General features: G+C 42.4%; 1 protein-coding gene across 1 annotated transcript in view; it reads right to left on the bottom strand.

Moving 5' to 3' along the window:
* Nucleotides 1–15,420, bottom strand: part of RYR3 (ryanodine receptor 3) — a 331,058-nt gene that overhangs the window by 31,245 nt on the left and 284,393 nt on the right. The window contains exons 71-82 of the mRNA XM_015595855.2: nucleotides 14,350–14,520; nucleotides 13,988–14,047; nucleotides 12,337–12,468; nucleotides 11,765–11,877; nucleotides 8,835–8,931; nucleotides 7,105–7,211; nucleotides 6,632–6,683; nucleotides 5,626–5,682; nucleotides 4,599–4,698; nucleotides 4,368–4,447; nucleotides 2,840–2,916; nucleotides 197–270 (exon numbers count right to left, since the gene is read on the bottom strand). Of these exons, the coding sequence (XP_015451341.1) occupies nucleotides 197–270; nucleotides 2,840–2,916; nucleotides 4,368–4,447; nucleotides 4,599–4,698; nucleotides 5,626–5,682; nucleotides 6,632–6,683; nucleotides 7,105–7,211; nucleotides 8,835–8,931; nucleotides 11,765–11,877; nucleotides 12,337–12,468; nucleotides 13,988–14,047; nucleotides 14,350–14,520 (1,120 nt within the window). The remainder of the gene's footprint in view (nucleotides 1–196; nucleotides 271–2,839; nucleotides 2,917–4,367; nucleotides 4,448–4,598; nucleotides 4,699–5,625; nucleotides 5,683–6,631; nucleotides 6,684–7,104; nucleotides 7,212–8,834; nucleotides 8,932–11,764; nucleotides 11,878–12,336; nucleotides 12,469–13,987; nucleotides 14,048–14,349; nucleotides 14,521–15,420) is intronic.

The following is a 15,420-nucleotide window of genomic DNA, read 5'->3' as shown; positions in this document are numbered from 1 at the left end:
ACTGTTTCTAGCTAAGGCTGGCTCTATGAACACATCCGGACTGGATGCTGGCTTATCAAAGCCACTAATGGAAATATTTTGCTGAAATGGAGCAAGTCCTTACGGATTAAGAAAGAGTTAGCAGGGGCTCTCTGACCAGAAATAGTTAAGATTTTAATCAGGAAGAGAGTGGCCTTCACATTCATTAGTTACTTACGTGTTCCTTCCTCCGTAACCATCCCCAGGCCTTCAGCTTTATTCTGCCTCTCAAATGCATTCAAATCAAGGACACTTGTAATAGACAAAAGAAAACAAGGTTCAGGGCTACACATATTGGGAAAATGGATTTCTAATGTCAATGTTCCTACTGAGAATATCCTGTCCTTGAATTATCATAAATGCACTAATACATCACAATGTGTTTGAGAGTCTTAACGGTTCCCTGGGTTTGTGCTGAGCAGTGTTGCCCAGGGATACCTAGAGCTCACAGACCTTGTCACATGCATGGAGAGTGTCAGAAACACTTATGGTAACTATCATTGTTTGTCCAGTTTGAGCCCTTTCGAATGGATAAAAATTTAGAAAGTCTTCCCAAGTAAAGAAGGAACAATTTATTTCTAAGATTTCTCAAGGGAAAGTTTACTTTAAACTGTTCACCTCCCACATTTACCTACTTTCTTTAAGAATCACAAGAAATTGTGGCTTTTAGTGCTTAGGATGAACACTGATGGAGAGAGCTACAAACTTTTAGATTTTGAAGGGCCGTATCCTATTAAGTAAGATTCCTGAATCATTCAGGGACCAAATAGCAGGCTAGGTTAAGCTTTCTAGAGGCAATGGTGTCCCTAGGTATTCCTAAACTTGTGGCAAGTTGGCTTTCACTTCCCTCAACCTTCCCAGTCACAGCCACCATCAAATCCTACTTTGTCAGGAACCCCTAGTACGACCACAAAGCTTAAGAATGAAGACACCATATGATCATTTTATTTCTAACTGGGGCTCATTCTATTTTCCTAACAGACTCTAACTCCTTCCCCAATCTCAAAGGTTTCATAGAACATAAGAACATAAGGTTTTACAAGAATATAGCTCTTAGGGAAGCTTATGACTGAATCCACTAAGATTCTGTAAAACCTTGCCCTTCTTTTTAACATTGGGCAAAGGAAATGTCCATCAGAAAGGAAAGACTTTAGGGAAAAATCTTTCCCCTTTTAGGGAGTCCCAAACACTCTGTAATTTAGATGAATTTTAATGAGAAAACAGTGAAAATTCCTATTGCCATCTTGTTGGTCCTTCCCAGATCCTGCTGTAAAATTAGTCTGTTCAATAACATAAAACTACTTATTTTGGTTTTTGCTGTCAAAGGAGCAAAATACGGAAACGGGCTACTTGGACATAGCTGCTTTGAAGCAGCACTTCTAATTCAGTAGACAATCTATGTAACAGACATTCCCGACCCTTCATCTCGAAACACCTGTTTCAAATGTTTTAATTTCTCTAATGCTCATTTTACAAACATGTATTTTTATAATCAGCAAAAAACCATTAAAATTTCTTAAAGCTTCTGTTAGAACTCAGCTGGCCTCTAAGGGCAGCCACCTCTAAGGGCATTCCTCCAAGTCATTATTATAAATGAGTTTAGCAATATTAAGCATTACAGACTACCAAGAGAACTCTTAGGATTTTAATAAAGAATTTCATGAGCAATATGGATATGAATTGTCTTGATTTTTGCCATCTCTGAGTCCACATGTACTATTTTACCTTCAGTGAGTCAGATATGGCAATATCATATTTTCTTCTTCTAAGAAAAGTAATAAATGAATTGGCTGTCAGTGGAAGGGAAATGGAGCTGAAAACAAGAAATTGCATTGCAGCTCAAATATGCTCCCTCCAACCCCAGGGTACAATATTTACCCAAATCAAATAAGGTTAGCAAAATTATGAAGTCCACCAAAAGAAAGCACGTCCATCCTCCAAATTTTCAAATGGAAAACCTAACATTCCATTTTAAAGAATATTAATCGGAGGCAAGTGAGTTAGATAATTTCTTTCAGAATGAGTTTAGACTGTTCAAAATAGACGTGGATCTTAAAGAATAAGCTGACATTTTTCTTAGAAAGGTTTTTTAGCTCATTTCTGAAATGAGCTACTATGGTAACCTTCTGACTTTCGGTTATGTATTTTTCATTTGTCAGAGGGTTCAGCCATGAGGGGAGGCATACACAACTTGGTAATATAAATGAAAGTTTAATGCTTTGTTCTTTAGAAATATGTCACAATGTTCACATGTTAGGATGTACCTCTGTCAAAATGAATGTGTCAAAATAGGTACCCATCGAAACACCTATTCAGGCTCAAAGACCAGTTAAGGATAAAGATTACCAAAGTGCCTAATAGGTCCAATGAAAACATAGCCTTGAGTCATAGTTGGATATTCACTTCTTTTCCATTCCTTTCTGGTTTGATTTTTATGAGCATATATGTTTAGGAGGAACTCATATTCAGTTCTGAAGATAACAACATAACAAAAAGGAGGTGAGGGCATAATTGAAAAGCCAAACAAGGAGGGAGGGAGGGAGGGGTGGGGTGGTGTGTGTGTGTGTGTGTGTGTGTGTGTGTGTGTGTGTGTGTGTGTGTGTGTAATGGAGATTACATTTCCCCCTGGAATACTACTTGAATGTCACCCTGAAGACTAAAGGAGCAATATCAATCCTCCTCGATTTCTAAAGTGGGTGATTCTTTTCTTAACAATTCCATCACAAGCCAATTTATTTTGTGGCCCTCCCAATCCCATTTTCCTTTCCCTTGAATAGTAAAGAGTCTTTAAAAATGCTGTGGGTGGTTTTCTCACATTTACCTGCAAGACTGCATAAGACCAGAAAGGCTTTGAAAGAATCCAGCATCCTTTTTCTCCTTGAGGTAATCTAACATTTTCTGCAAGGGAGACACAGTTTCAAAGGAAGAACAACGGAAACTATGCCACGAGTAGAAACCCTCCTAACTGTAATGGAGAAATGGCAATTCGCAGGCCCGCAGGCACAGTCAGATCCAGAAGGAGCTGGGTTGTGACCCTGGGAAAGCATCGGAACCACCTGTGGACTTAAACCTGCCATGTGTCTGAGCCCCACACTCTATTTAGAGAACCAGAATCAATTCGGGTGGATGTTTTTATTTTATAAAGGTCCACCGGTATTTCTGCTAGGGCATTAAAGTAGATCTTTGACTTTCATACGTTTACTCTAGGAAGTCTCCCCTACTTGGGAACAAGCGCCAAGACCACAATCTAATAGAGTTTAATGGTTTTTGAGGTCTAATCTGAACAGCTCATGAAATGAGTTTGACACACTGAAGCAAGGAGTTTAGCCAGAGACGAGCCTCATCGAGAGCTCAGTATCTTTTTCACAATCAGACTTTGTTCCCTCAGTTCTCTGTTACTAGGAAGGCAAGAACTTTGGCATAATAAAAATTTTGTTTTTTAAAAAAGTTGGGGGCGGGGGGCCTGCAAGAAAATCGACTGATGAGGTGGTGACGGAAGAGAACAGAAAGTGACGTGTGTCTTAGAATATAGTTCTTAATGAGAAATTTGTTTGGGATGAGTTAAAGGCTGGGAAAAATTATATTTAATCACGGTAATTATGAATTTGGAGATTCTCAAAGGTCCTGGGATGTAACCTTCACGAATGCCAAGAGTCTTTGAAATGTCACTTTCCTGTGCACATAGATGTTTTTAGCCAGAGCCTAGAGTGCCCAGGAGACACCAGTGTATTCTTGTCTCCTGCAGCCAGTTCCAATCCAGATTGTTGAATGCTTTCCTTGTGCCAGGCACTCTGTGCTACTATTCTGTGTGCTGTCTCATTTAATGCAGAGGCACAGGGGCTTTTATTTGCATCACTAACTGCTACAGCCTCCACCTCTAGAACAGAGCCTGGCCATAGTGCATAGTCAGCAATCACTGAACAGTTGTTGAATGCATAAAGAAATAAATGAAGAAATAACAGGTATGTGGGATTATGAACCTCAACTGACCAGGATCCTTGCTTGCAATAAGGCAGATTAGTGAAAAAAGTTGAAATAAAAATTTTAAGGCTTAGAAAACCTCCCTTAGTGCATATTTCTGCAAATAATAATCTAACAATGAAAAAACAAAATGATTTTCTTCTTGAGCCCTGGGTAAACCCTCTTGATTTGTCTGTCAACTCCCACACTGGTTTTATCAGTGTTCCCAGCCACTCTGATATAATTGGCCCCTAAGGGCAAACACCAGCAAAGGTGATTCTGGGTGGCCCCTCTGGATAGCAGAGTCAATACCTCTTTCCTGAAGTGTGACAGTTGTCAAATGGGAATATCCCAAGAAGCCTGTGCTACCTCCCATGAGTCCCTAGTACCTGTTGCACACCAGCGTTGCCTCCATTCAGGATAGCGATCCCCAGCTTCAGAGTCTCGACCACCATGGGGCTCATCTCACCTGCAGTGGCGAAGACTCGACTGAATCACCAAGGAAACAGGGTAAATCACACCTACCGGGCTTTATCAGGGCTCTTTAATAATGACTTCATGTCACAGTGTGACCTCTCTGTGGCAGTTACAGGAGCCCATCCAGAAACCACGGGAACCACCTTTACTGGCGCTTATCATCTGAAGGACCATCTCTGCGGCTCCGCGTTCATGCAGCCGAGCCTGCTGATACAGCGTTTTCTGCTTTTCCATTTCTTTCTCCTGGAAAAAATACACAGGAAAAGATTTGTTCACACCCAGGAAATTCACTGTGGTGAGGTAAGTTGAGAGAGATAATCTTTACTTGCTCAAGGAAGGCAACACACATAAAGCGGGTCTCTGAAGTTTATTTTCAGATGCTACCCAGCTTTCTAACACTGTCCACCCATAATTCACTCATATTTTGATGAATTTTCCACTTTTTGCACTGAGACGCAACACAGTCCATTCCTTTTTTCTATTATAATTATAGGAAGTGACCCTAAATTAAAAGGTGTTTGTTTTCAATGTTCTGTCATACAGGGAAAACTGCTTAGGGGTCAAATGAAGTATTTCTATCTGAGTGTAGAAAATACCTGTTTATCTAAAATGCTCAGACTATAGTAAGAGATTCTACCAGACATGGGATACTAGAATGTCAAGGCTTTCTAGAACTGTAATTACGTTCACTTACATACATTGTTGTGTACTTTGTCTATAAGAGAGTACAAGTCAATTAATATAGTTTTATCTTGGGAGATTCAGGGTCCTGCAATGCCTCAAAATAAAAATTGCTATTATTATGTTTATAGTATAGCAGTGCAAAAAAACACACCAGCGCCTCCATTGCTTTGAATTTTCATATTTGGATGTTTGAATTTGTCCTTCTATGGCCCCTATTACTACCATACTTGAGTAGAAGTACAATCTTTCCCAGAAGAACAAACCCAGTGGGGCAGCTTGCTTCCTGGCTGACTGCTACCTTTCATTAAGCAGACAGATGGACAACAGAACCACAGCTAGCGGGTGTGCATTATCCAGGCAGACTTAGGTATTTGCCGCCAGATACACATGGTGGGTGAGCCACATGGCTAATGTCAGCTCCCATCTCTGAAGGCCCCGCCGGTTGACTTTGGGGTGGCCCTGTCTTCATCCTTAGTGAAAACTTACTTCGAATGTTTTTTCCTTGTCTTCCTCTTCTTCTTCATCCTCCCCACTCTGACAACTCTGGATTCCATGGAGCAGGGGAAGGAGGAGACAGACAATCAAATTAAAAGTCAACCTAATAAACAAGACTCTTCTACTGTGCAAGGGCAGGGGACAGGATGTAATTCACAGGTACCTCAGGACCTTAGCACTTCATAAAAACAAGAACATTTTGACCACTGCAGGGCCAAATGCCATCTCTGCAGTTACCAAGGGGTTCAGAAATGAGAAACGGGAACACCGAGACCACATCATCAATGGCTACTTATCGGGTTTAACCATAGACCTGAACTCTTTTATCTAGTAAAATTCTGGTGTAAATCGAGACAGGAATGTAGGGAGCTGTCCCTTTCTGATAAGATCCAGTGGCCTGGCAAGAAGGTCAGAGACACCCAGAATGTGAATCCCAAAGTGCCTCTTTGTATCATGACCCTGTGGTGCAGCTGGTGAATAGGTGCTCCTGTACCCCAATATATTCCCCTTCCCACCAGACACAAAGGTTTCCCATTTGAGGAGCAGTTACCTTAACCACTCAGCATTCCAGAAGCCACCCTCCCTCTACGTGACATACAAACAACATCTCAGATCACTCTTCCTGAACACTAGGACCTCACTCTAGTTTCTAAGTCTGTTTCTAAATGTACTGAACTTCCTTCACCTACAGATGTGTTTAAACTATTGGACGTGTTCTGAACATTAAGTGGAAGAGCAAGGGCAGTCTGTATGCCTAAGGTCTGTTTAGCTGGCTTAAAACTGCTGTGTGAACCCAGCCACTAGCACCCACCATTCCTGCAAAACCTGGAGGTTTTCTTAGGAGGCCGATAGATGTCACCTGTACATCACATGAACCGTGCAATGCCTGGATCTCACATCATGACTGAGTCTCAGGCCTGCTGCTTGACATGACAGTTTCTCTGCGACTAAAGGAAGACATGCAGACTAAGATAATGGGCAGAAAACCCAGGTGTACCTTGGCCATCATGCTGGAATAGGAGGTATACAAAGGGTCGTCTTCCAATTTACTGGAAAGAATGGAGAAAATATTTAGCAGGCTACATTCAGGATCCAGCAGAAAAGACCAAGAGCCATATAAATCTTAAGTTATATGTACTAGTAAATTAATATAAAGCCCCCTCCCCCACACTGATTATTAGAAACCACTCTGAAAATCTGAATCAGCATTGGCTTGACACAAAATTCAGGGATGATGGTTAGTTTCAGGCTGCTTAATCTATAGACCCCAGTGTCTGGCATTATGATGAGAGGGGCTGTGGCTTATGGTGTTTCTGTAGATGTTTCCTGATGGCCAACAATAGGGCAGCAAGGAGGGCTGCTCAGATCTGGCATCCCCCTTCCAGGTGCTGCCATCAGTAGAGGAAGATCTGGGGTCGACACAACCATGCCTGGTGACTGGGAGGAGCAGGGTGCTCCGAGGATGCTGACCTCCTCTCCGTGAGAGCATTGCGGCTAAAATGGAGAATGATCTGATGAAGTGGGTCTGGTTGCTTTTCCGTCTCCTCTTCCTCCTCCTCTTCCACCTTGGGAGATTTCTACACAAACCAATGCAGACAGGTTTTAGGGACGGATTTCAACACGTGCCACACAACTGCATGCGAAAAGAGAGAAGGTAAAGCGCAAGGCACAGAGTGCAACAGACTAAAAGCACAAAGAGAGACCACTACGTCATATATTTATTTCAGAACAGAAGCCCTAAGGATGCAAGGTTCAGGATATAAATGTATATGTTTTTTTTTTTTCCAGGCAATCGAAGAAACATTCCAATTTTGGGTTAAAACAAAATGAAAGGAAAAGCCAAAGCCTGGCCACAGGTGAGGCACTCTAGATTCCAAAGCAGAACTCTCATGCAAGGTCTGGGCACCCGAGTTCAGGAGGGAAGCTCTGGAGAGTCACCCAAGAGCCTGGATCTCTTGGCCAACACCTGAAATTCTCTTGGAGACGTGGGCTGAAGACAGGGTGGGGCCAGAGTTACAAAGCACTGGGGCCGCTTGGGGGCTAATACTGTTCTAGACTCAAGCTGGCTAAACATTTTTCTTTCCTAACCTCACTCCTGATTCTAAAAATCTTGTTGTTCCTGAGGAACGCCATTCTGGAGCTGCCAGCCATCCAGTTTTTCTTTTGATTATCTTTTCTCTGTCTCCTTTTACAGAAAGGGGGATAGCAACTGATGCCAGAGGTAAAAGTGAGCTTTCTAGCAGAACCAGCAGGGTGGACCATATTCAGAAAACTGGTGAGAACTGCACAGGTTGTGTGAATGGTTCAGAAGGAGTGGAGGGCTGAAATGATACTCACTGTCAACTTCACACTAACCAAGAGCCTGGAAAAATGAAGAAACTGCCTTTCTCGCTAACAGGAATATATGAAAAGAATGAAAAAGCATAAAGACAAATGGAAGGAAAATGGGAGAAAAAGGATTAAAGGAAAAAATAAAAAAAGAAACAGAGGGAGAAAGGGAAAGATAGAAAAGGAGAGACACATGGGAAAGAATGAATACAAGAAACACAGGGCAAGTCTAATGAAGGGAGTAAGGGAGAAGAGAAAAAGATAAATGAGAGAAATAAAGAGGAAAATAAAAAAAAACAAACCAATCATGGGTTGGCCAAAGTAGAGGAGAGTTTATTTTCTTTCTGAACCAAGATGAAGCTCGGTGGGGCTGCTGTAACCAGCTTTTCACCCCTTGCATGTCATTTTAAGTAGTTTTAGAGCATGAAGTCTGTTAGAGACAGGGCATTACAAATCTTCAGAAGGGCCAAATGCAGAAATGTGCATTGTAGGAAGGAGATTTTGATGCGCCTTCTCCAAAGCAGAGCTACTGCCTGGAAATGCAGGGCCTTGGTTAGCTAGGGTGGGGTGGCCTCCTGCAGTCGACGGTGCTCAAAACTTAACACAGCATGAGCTTTCCAGGGCATGGCTGTGCATCCTAAGAGATATTAGTTGTGAATAATATGATGAGGATGGTAACAGTACCAGCGCCTTCAAGTGAAATTCATCCTCTGGCTTGTATGACAATGAGCAGGGCTTCCCGTGATAATTTGTACCGTTAGTTCCTTTTAAATTTATACACTTGATTCTTTAACTGCTATAATGCACACACGTGAAAACAAAAATCAAAATCATTCACACCCATATCTGCTCCCAGTTGAGTCAGTACTTACAGCCAAATCCTGTACTAGTTTCTCTTCAAAGAAATACTCCTCTGTTTCTATCCAAAATCTCTGATAGCCATGGAGGAAGAGGTTAATAGAGCGGTGCCTGAGCGGAAGGGGTGAGAGTGAGGTCAAGAGGGATCCATGGGACATCTTATTTTAGTTTGGGCAGTTACGGTTAGTAAGCAGGATGGACTTTTGTACAATTCTTATCTTCTGATTGGTCAGCGTAGCCAGTAGCACACCATAAGCATTTATTTAAAAGAAACCAGGATCCTCTAACATGGTGCCTCTTGAATGCCTGAAACACCTTCTGCGTGAACTAACAATGGTTAGTGGAAGACCTGGGGATAACCGTAATTCTACTCTGGTCTCATAGGGTCTTTATCACATTTACCCTCTAATGACAGATAACTCATTAGGCTGAGGAACAGTTCAGAAGTACTGGCTTAATACGGCAATTTGGTTTTTCCTTTTGGCTGATTAGCTCTCCAGGTAATCCAATCTAAATCATGTTGATGGTGAGTGGGTTAGTCTTAGAGCGATTGAAAACAGCAAAATGTGGCTTCTTTCCAGGGCCTCCAATGAACCGCATCTTCAAGGTGCTCCAGCTTTTACCTAGGAAGGCAAGGCTTGGGGGAGCTGCACTCATTAGCCTAATTCCTGTGTGCTTCATGGATTCTAGCTATGGCCCTGGTATCTGGGAACACTGAATAACTGGCACAAGCCGCTAACTCCCCGTAGGCCAACATTGATTTCTGGGAATATTAGCCATTGAATAGCAGTTATTTGTTAACAAATGTGAGGAGAGTAGTGAAGAAGGAAGGAGAGAAAGGAACATGAAGGTCGAGACCACGTCATCAAGACCTGGTCATGGTTTCTGGCAGAACACAGCCCTTGTCCTCTTTCTTCGAAATCTGACCAATCAGAGTTATTTTAAAAAATTGTACAAATCTGTGTTTTTATGTAATGTTAAATCATGGTCAAGGAAGGAGGAGTATGCAGAGAATGAGCCGGTCTCTCCACAGGTTACATTACCATTAAAATGGGTATAAGCCTGTCATACTGAGTTTTTTCATTAACCTTTTCCAGCCAAACCCGTTGAAAGGTGCTCAGGAAGAAATTGTTAATTTTGTGTCTGGAGAAAAGCATACAGGTTTTCTTTTAAAAACTAACATCAGAGAAACAGTTTCCATATAATAAAATAAATCCCTTTAGCCCTTTAGTTTGGAAGATGCCATGCAATTTAGATCATCACAAGATGGAGAAGAGGCGTGGTCTCTACCATCAGCTCCTTAGACAGCTTTTGTTGTTGAAGTTATGAAATCTAATTACAGTCCCCCACACTAGGGAGAAATCCAGGGCAACCCTCCAAAATAACTAGGTTAGGGGTAGGGATGGCCACGTTTCAAGGACATAGTGGATTCCTGGACTTAACTATTACCCACCGAGGGGTAGAGTTGCTGAAGGTGCAAGCAAATATAAAAGAATGGTATTAATATTTTCAGTGGATTTAGAAAAGAAACACTTGTTTTTGAGAGATGTATTTTCTGCCTAGCTGACCCTGAAGACATGTGCTCAGAGCTGAGCCCTTCTGGTGGCCGAATAAGCACAACACCAAGCATGAATCTCTACCAGGGGGAAAGTGAGTGCCTTCTGATGTTTCACTGCTTCTGGAAAACAGACAGAAATCCTATGAGTTTTTGCTATTTCCACTGGGCTATGAATTTCTTTCTTTCTTTCTTTTTCTTTTTTGGCTAGGACCTTAGCAGTCTTCATGGCCATAACTGCTTAATTTTTCAGCTTTTTATTAATGAATTCTACTTGATTCTGTGGTGCATGATTCCCTTCCAAAGACACTAATATGCTTCCTTGAGAGATTTGTAGAAGCAGGTGTGTGTCTCAGAGGTTATGATTCTGCACCATCTTCAAAGATCCTGACCGAGAAAGCTCAGTTAGCTAGTTGGCTCAAGACAGGCTTATAAAACACTCTGGACGAATGATAGCCAAGATGCACAATTTGATGAAAGCAAAATGTCAGGCATAAAAATAGTCCTCTATCGGATATCCCAGAAAACAAAAACCCACATTTATTTGCATGGGATTCAGAATATACTTGTCCCAGTCCATTTATTTTTCCTGACGGGGTGAGGCTGTTCCTACGGATTTGAAAGTTAATGACACAGAGGCTGACAATCACCAGCTTTGTTTATTGATCATAGATCCTACCTCGGCTACTCTGCAACCAGTCGAGGATGGGAATGTTGCCACATCACCAGTGGTCAATGCTGGCCCAGTCTGCACTGATAACTCTGCCCTACGTGACACAGTTCGTGTGTTCACACATACTAGAAAAGCCTTCACATATTTTTGACTTCTGAGTATGAAGGAAATACCCAGATAAAGGCATCATGCCCATGATCAGCCTCTTGGGACAGTGCCCTTTCTTCATCTTGAAGGCAAATATACTGACGAAAGGATTCTCAAGTTACATTTCTGAACCTGATGAGGAAACATAGTAATTTTGGTGCCATCCAAGTGCCTGAGCAGAGAAATAGCGTTTGATCTGTTGATGGAATTTAGGGTAAAGTATTTTTGAAAACACTTCCCTTTTTCCAGGGTGCCTTTACATCCTCACAAAGAATTCCCTGTAGGTAAAACTAGAGAGCATCCATTGGCTTATGCGGATGACACCACAGTGCAAAATAGTAAGCTAGGCGGCATGGGGCACTAGGAAATCTCATCCGTTTTCATTTTCTATGCTTACCTTGATTGCCTTAGCTGGCCATTATACTATATTCAGACTGTAATGGCTCCATGGGTGAAGGACTCTTAATTTCTACCTCTGGACCAGGGCCAGAAGAGAGCACATTCTGTGGGAGGATACCTTAATTCCCATCACTGGCTCACAAGCCGGGAGAAAATGACAGAATACTTGCCTGGGCAGGTTGTAGAGCGGGGCCATCCTGAAACAGGCCACCACTGCCCGTTTCCGCTGCTTTGACAACAGTTTGTGCCAAACTGCCTTCTTGGACCTCAAAGGCTGCTCCACCTGAAAGAAAGTGTGCACTAGGCTGACAAGGTGGCAGAAGGTAGTCACCAGCAACAAAGATTTCTCAACCCTGGAAGAATTCTGATTTCTCAACTGTAGTCCGCAAAAGGTAGTCAGCAAAAGGTACCCAGCAGTAGATGAATCAGCTTGTGGAGGTCTTAGGTGTCCTTCTTTTCCAGCTGCTTTTGGCTGTTTATTGCTTAACAGCAGCTTTACAAATGGGTAGGGTCATTTGAGCTAATGGTAAAAATCTGTAAAACACGGGGAGGGGAAGGAATTGAAGAATCTGGTACCATGAAGCGAAGCACCAAGGTGACAGCTGGGTGTGAGCTGGGATGATCCTGGCTCTTTGTTTCTGTCTTACAAGGGCATTCTTAACTAAGAGCTGAGTATAGAGAGGACCTTTGTATTCTCCAGGGTAGTCTTGTTTCCTCGGTCTTCAGGGCAGATGCTCCTTACCTGCTCCAGGTGGAAGACAGCTGCTGAAATTCTCTGCACGCGCTCCACTGTCCTTTCTGGATTGGAAGGTTCTTCACTCTTCAACACATCCTTGTAGAGATTCAGTTGCCACTTTACAGCTGGGTCATCAGACTGAAAATGGAAAGCACACACATGAGATGAACAATCTCCAACACCTTTTGCACTGAGGAAGCCTTTTACTCCTAGCATGGTTCCATAGCAATCAAGACTATCTTCTACTATTGCCTCTTTCTCATTTTCTCTATTATCTTCTGGAACACTGTAGATGCTATGTAGGAACCTCTCATTCTAGCCCATACATCCCTTAACTTTTCAGTCATATTTTCCATCCCTTTCTTTCTCTGTGCTGCATTCCAATTTCTTTAAAGTGATCTTTCAATTTCTAAATTCTCTTTTCAGCTATAACTAGCCTATTTTTTAACTCATACACTGGATTTTTAATTTTAATGGTTATTTTTCATTTTTGTAATCACTATGAGGGCTTTTCCAATAATATCTTCCCTCTTCTTTAACAAAAATAATACCTGAGTTTTGATTTATGAATTCTATTGCTACCTTATCTCTTTAAATATTTTAACCATACTTATTTTAAAATTCCTTTCTGCAGTTCCTTAGGCTTGAATTCTTCCTTTCATTTTCTGACTTTATAATAGTGGTAGATTTCCTTTGCACTTTTTAAATATGAGCTGGTCTTCAGAAGGAGTTTTATTTACTGGCATCTCAGCCTGTATTCTAGGGGGTGAATACTCTTCAAATGGTTTCATGATTGTCTTTCCAGGAGATTCTTGTGTTTAACAGATTCGAGGGTAATTTTATGTAAGTTTCTTCCTCTGCATGTCTGTATAACATGAGAAATTAGGTCCCCATCTTCCTTTAAGGTTATTAGAAACCCCAGCCCCAAAATACAAAAGAAAAAAAAAAAACCCAAAATACAAAACCTACAAACTTCATGAGTTTTCTCAACTGTATCAGTTTCTCAATACTATGGTTTAGTGTGTCTTCTTTTTTTTCTGGCACTTTGGATTTCTTTTTACTGCCTTTTTTGTAGTATCTTTTTCCTATAGTCCTGTATATTTGGGATGGAAACAAGAGGCAATTTGTGTCAGTCCTCCATCTGAGGGCATAATGTATCTGAAGAAAGAGCTGTTTGGATTTGCAGGCCCGGAAAAATATCAAACAGCCTTTGAAATCAAAATTTGTCTTGATTTTTTTTTTTGATTATACCAACCCAGGTACAAAGTTACTTAGTTTTCAAATCTCTAGAGCAGGAGGTGCCAAAGCTTCTCCCAGCTATGCTCTTCACTGTTTAACAAGCCTCACAGTCAGTACATTCTGAGGCCTAATCTAACCCCCTGCTATGGCTGGGTGTTAGCTCACGCAGCGGGAGGAGGACATGCTTTACTGGATACCTCTTTGAATACTCTTTTAACAGGAAAAGAAAGAACAAACCTTAAGGGCAACAACAACAACAACAACAAATTAAGGGCAGAGAGCTAGTCCTACCAATTTAACACAAGTGCTCTGAGACTGTTTTTTAGAACACATTTTAGAAATACGAGTAGATTAAGCGAGAGAGGGGCACCCTGCAGCCAGAAGGAAGCCTGTGTGAGTTCTCTTACTGCTGTATCACCTTTTCCTGCAAGTGCAAGTTATTCCGCAGATGTTCCTTCACCTCTTCGTCTGTGTCCCTCTGTGGAAAGAGATGTTAAATTTTATTCCTAGAGGTCACTATGGAAATGTAAAGCAGGGCGCAGGGATGTATGGACATCCAGCCAGTGGACAGTTTTGCTGAGATCTTAACACAAGAACGAGAGACATTACAGAGACTTGTCCCAAAGGGCACGTGCAAACTCCCAAACCGGCTTCAAAGATGAGGGTGTGTTGCTTCTGTGCACCTTGGTTTCTGTTCATCTGCCCCAACCCTCCACCCCAAGGAGGACTGAGCATCTCTCACCACCTTACAGACTCAGCCAAAACAGATGGGCAACTTACATAGCTGTATCGTGATTTCGCGAGGGAGATCAGCTCCTGATCGCCTGGGGTGCACATATTCAAACCAATGGGCAGCATTTTCTTGAGTGCGGCCACGATGAGGGAGGTCTGGATGGAATACAAGTCTCCCCTTCGCTTTGTCTTCTTCCGTTCCTGATCCTGTCCTCCAGACTAGGAGATGAGGTTGAAATAAACAGAGGGGTTCAATGATTCTGAAAGGAACTGCCTCACCTCTGAGGCAGCCCGCCTCCACATGGCCCTGTCAATACAGTTCGGGCCTTTATGTTTCAAAGGACAGTAAAGGGAGTGTGTTAAACAAAGACAACTAGGTGGCCATAAAGATCTGAGCCCTCCCCTGTGTGCATGCTCACAGGACCACGTGACCAGACACAGACGACAATGCCTAGTCTTTGCTCACTCACTTCCAGACTGAATGAACAAACAAACTGGTATTTTTCAAAAAGGATGATTCGATTACTGACAAAATGACTTTCAGAAAAGAACTGATAATCCTGCTGCTGGGGTGTCAGGAAGCATGTGAAAGAGCATCTAGCCCAGGACAGTTCTGTTTCCAGGGCTGAGGTTGGTGTTTTGGAGCCCTGGCATCGCATTTGGCCTCTAAGCTGAAGCAATGCAAATTCTCACAGGAAAAGGGAAATTCCCACATACAGCTGCTCTGGGATCTGACTGAGGAAAGGTGGGAGAGGCCGGAACTCCCCAAGTCCCTGAGAGTCTGCCCTCTTTTGCTTATACTTTCTCATGGCTTGCAGGGAGAATTCATCCAGTGAAGCAGAAAGTTTCAGAGGAGAGTCCAAGGCACTGAGCTGAGGCAACCAACCAAGAGCCCTCAGCATCCATAGCACATAGTGGCAGGGAGGGGTCTGCATTGGGGTGGGCGTTTTCAAGAAAACAAGGCACTGCAGTGACCTCATTTTCGTGGTGTCAAGCTTTGAAAGACCAAAGCTGCCAACGTGGCACCTTGCTTCTAGGACTCTGCCTCAGTTGAATGGGCACTTGATGGAAGTGTGGGAGTGCTGGGTTAGCCAGAAGCAGAAAGGGAATCAGGGAGCG

The sequence above is a fragment of the Pteropus alecto genome, unplaced genomic scaffold, assembly GCF_000325575.1.
Source record: "Pteropus alecto unplaced genomic scaffold, ASM32557v1 scaffold86, whole genome shotgun sequence".
Taxonomy (NCBI): Eukaryota; Metazoa; Chordata; class Mammalia; order Chiroptera; family Pteropodidae; genus Pteropus; species Pteropus alecto.
This window is presented reverse-complemented; position numbering and strand designations above follow the sequence as displayed.